The 2,774-nt window shown below is 48.4% G+C and overlaps 1 protein-coding gene across 1 annotated transcript; it reads left to right on the forward strand.

Moving 5' to 3' along the window:
• Positions 1 to 1,578: 1,578 nt before the first annotated feature.
• Positions 1,579 to 2,770, forward strand: LOC112063253 (transmembrane epididymal protein 1A-like; the record flags this gene model as incomplete). The annotated part of the gene is made up of 1 exon (XM_024118149.2): positions 1,579 to 2,770. A coding segment is annotated over exon 1 (1,056 nt), but the record flags the coding sequence as incomplete, so codon positions are not given.
• Positions 2,771 to 2,774: the final 4 nt, after the last annotated feature.

Raw genomic sequence — 2,774 nt, forward strand, 5'->3', positions numbered from 1 at the left:
AATTAAGCTTTGCTTTTCTAATTTCCCTTCACACTCAAATCCCTAGCCCCACCAAACCTCTAAACAGCAAGAAGAAATCTGAATTACCGTCATCCTCAAAGGCAGAAAGAGATTTAAGTTTTTCTGGAATTAAGTGGACTTGCGGAAGTGTAGGTAGTTGGGTAGGAGTGAGGTCTCAGAGGCAGTGCTGTGACCTGTGTGTAAGTTCTCCTCTTCACTAGGGGCACTGTCAGCCTAGAGGTGCTGCCTCTCTGCTCCACAGCATTTCTTGTACTGTAAGGACAGATGATTATGCAGAAGACTGTGATGTCAGTACCATTCAGCAAATTGAGCAATGAACTTCCTCTCCCCTCAGCATTATTATCACCCCCAGAGAAATTCCTATTCCATGTACCTCGCACAGTAAACCCAGAACCACTATGAGCGTCACATTATCTGTACTTTGTTCTTCACCATCCTTTCTGCCTTATGCTCAGCTGTCTGTTACCCAATACCTAGGACTCTGTCTTCTGAGGTGCATTAGACACTAGCGGAGTCATAGATAAATGAAGCTGATGGGCTAATTCACATTAAAATCCAAATGGCCAACACTAGCTCACTGGAGTCACTCCTCTCAACAGTATCTACATTTTAGGGATTACACCTTAATCCCTTGTATCAGTTAGGGATAGATCATGGGACTATGGATTTCTTATGGCTATTAGACCTCACACATTTGTAGTGAGGAAGTCTATGGAAGGCTCTTGCCTCGCTGTGTGATGGGGTGGAGGCCATTTCAGCTCACACTGGCAGCAGTCAGGAAGAAGTATATTACACGAAGTTGGGGAAGAGCAAGGACAAACTGCAGCTTATGAAGATAGACTGAAGCCGCTGTCTTCCTCTCATCACCTCATACTTCAGTGGCAGGTGGCCTGCAGGAGCAGCTGGTGCCCTTCGCACAAAGAGAAGCTGAGGAAGCTGTAGGCCTGGCTGCCCATGCCAAGTAGGTGAGCCGGCAGATCAGTAACTGAATGCGTGAACTGCAGTGGCGCCTGGTACCCTACATCTTCAGAGTGTCTTAGGTTGCTGCTTCGCTTCTATCTTCAGATTCTCATGTAAACTTCTCTTACAGCCAACTCAGTCTGGAACCATATAGGGCAGGTAACGCTAGGAAACATGGCTCAAGCTTAGTTAGGTTGACACAGTATAAAACACCCACTGTCCCTAAAATCAGTATCAAAAGTTAGCTTTTCAGATCCATTTACTGGCCAGTAGAAATGCCGAAGTGGGGAGACAAAGGTGGGAAGGTGAAAAGATAAGGGGAGGAGAGGAAGGGAGCTTTCTCGGTGATCCTCAGAACGTGTCTATAAAAGAAGAAAAGCCAGATAGGTATGAAACATGCTCATATATCCAAATGTTTTTAAATATTTGTGTCCAGAAGGAAAGCACTGCAATTACTTCAAAGTTATGTCTGAGAGATACCGCAGGAAACGCAAGGGTCTGTGAGTGCCCAGGCTTCCTCTGGAGACCATGGCAACCCCTAACCCATCCCATGCTTCTGTGTCCTTCTCTGAGTGCTGGGCAGCACCAAGGGAAGGAAGCCATAGGAGAAAGGGACAAGTATGACCAGAAGTGCCCCAAGGGCCCTAGAGGGGAGCCCCTAAAGGCACATTCACCAGCTTTCTTCCTTGGCAGAAGCCAGTTAGTTCCCAATGTCCCAGAATGGAATGAAACAATGAGGCTTTACACCACCAAAGTCGTAGGCTTGTTTCAAGAAGCATTTCCTCTCAGTGGGGAGCAGTGGGTGGGGAAAAATGATAAAAGTTGGTGGAAGGCAATTCTTTCCAAAGTCCAGATCTTGAAGTGGCCCCAGAAGGTGTGGACGCGCCCTGGTTTTACTCTTCTCACCTTCCTTAGAGGGATTTCTAGTTCAATGGGAACCTTTATCGGTCATGTGTACCCAGGGCTGTTTCTACTCTCATATGGACTGTATCAAGCAGTCGTGGTCTCCAAAGCTGTGATATTCAGTGACTCTTTCCTGTATCCTTCATCCCCTCCCAGGAATAAGGGGAGATGGGCCAGGCTGTGGAAAATATCCTACGGAGGTTTGCTGAAGACGCTGGCTGGCTCCGGCTTGATAGTGTACGAGATCAGCTGCGTGAAGAGAGGGCTGATACTGATGAACAGCGAGCTGCCACCGAGATTTATGTACACCAAAGAGTGGCAGCACCTCACCATGTTCATCCTTCTCACCCTCAGCGGCTGTGTAGAGGTCGTGAGCAAGAACTTGCTGCCTCAGCGCTGCGTGCCCCTAGAAAAAGGGACCCTGGTGCTGACTTTCTATGTGCTCCTGCTGTTGCTGGTGTCACATGTTCAGGACTCAGCAGGGGTGGAGCTGCAGGTTCACTCTCTGCTCATCTTGGTGGTGTTGCTGCTGATGCTGGTGTTGACCGTACAGCTGTGGGTTCCCGACACGTTTCACCTCTCAGTGATCGAGACCTTTCTGTTTCAGATCATGGGCTCCTGGCTGGTACAGGCCGCCTTCATTCTGTACAAACCAGTCACTGGCTACCCATGGCAGGACGATGACATCAATGACATCATGTTTGTCACCACCTTCTTCTGCTGGCATGTGATGATCAATGCTTTGTGCCTGTTGGGAATCTATGGCGTCTCTTCCTTTTGGCATTGTTGTTACCGTCCCAGCTGGAAGCTAACAGGTTCCAGAGAAGCTCCATGTTACACGAGCACCGTGGGACCCCTTTACAAATTGCTGCGGGAAGTGGAGCAGTCAG

Source organism: Physeter macrocephalus, unplaced genomic scaffold, assembly GCF_002837175.3.
Source record: "Physeter macrocephalus isolate SW-GA unplaced genomic scaffold, ASM283717v5 random_6393, whole genome shotgun sequence".
NCBI lineage: Eukaryota > Metazoa > Chordata > Mammalia > Artiodactyla > Physeteridae > Physeter > Physeter macrocephalus.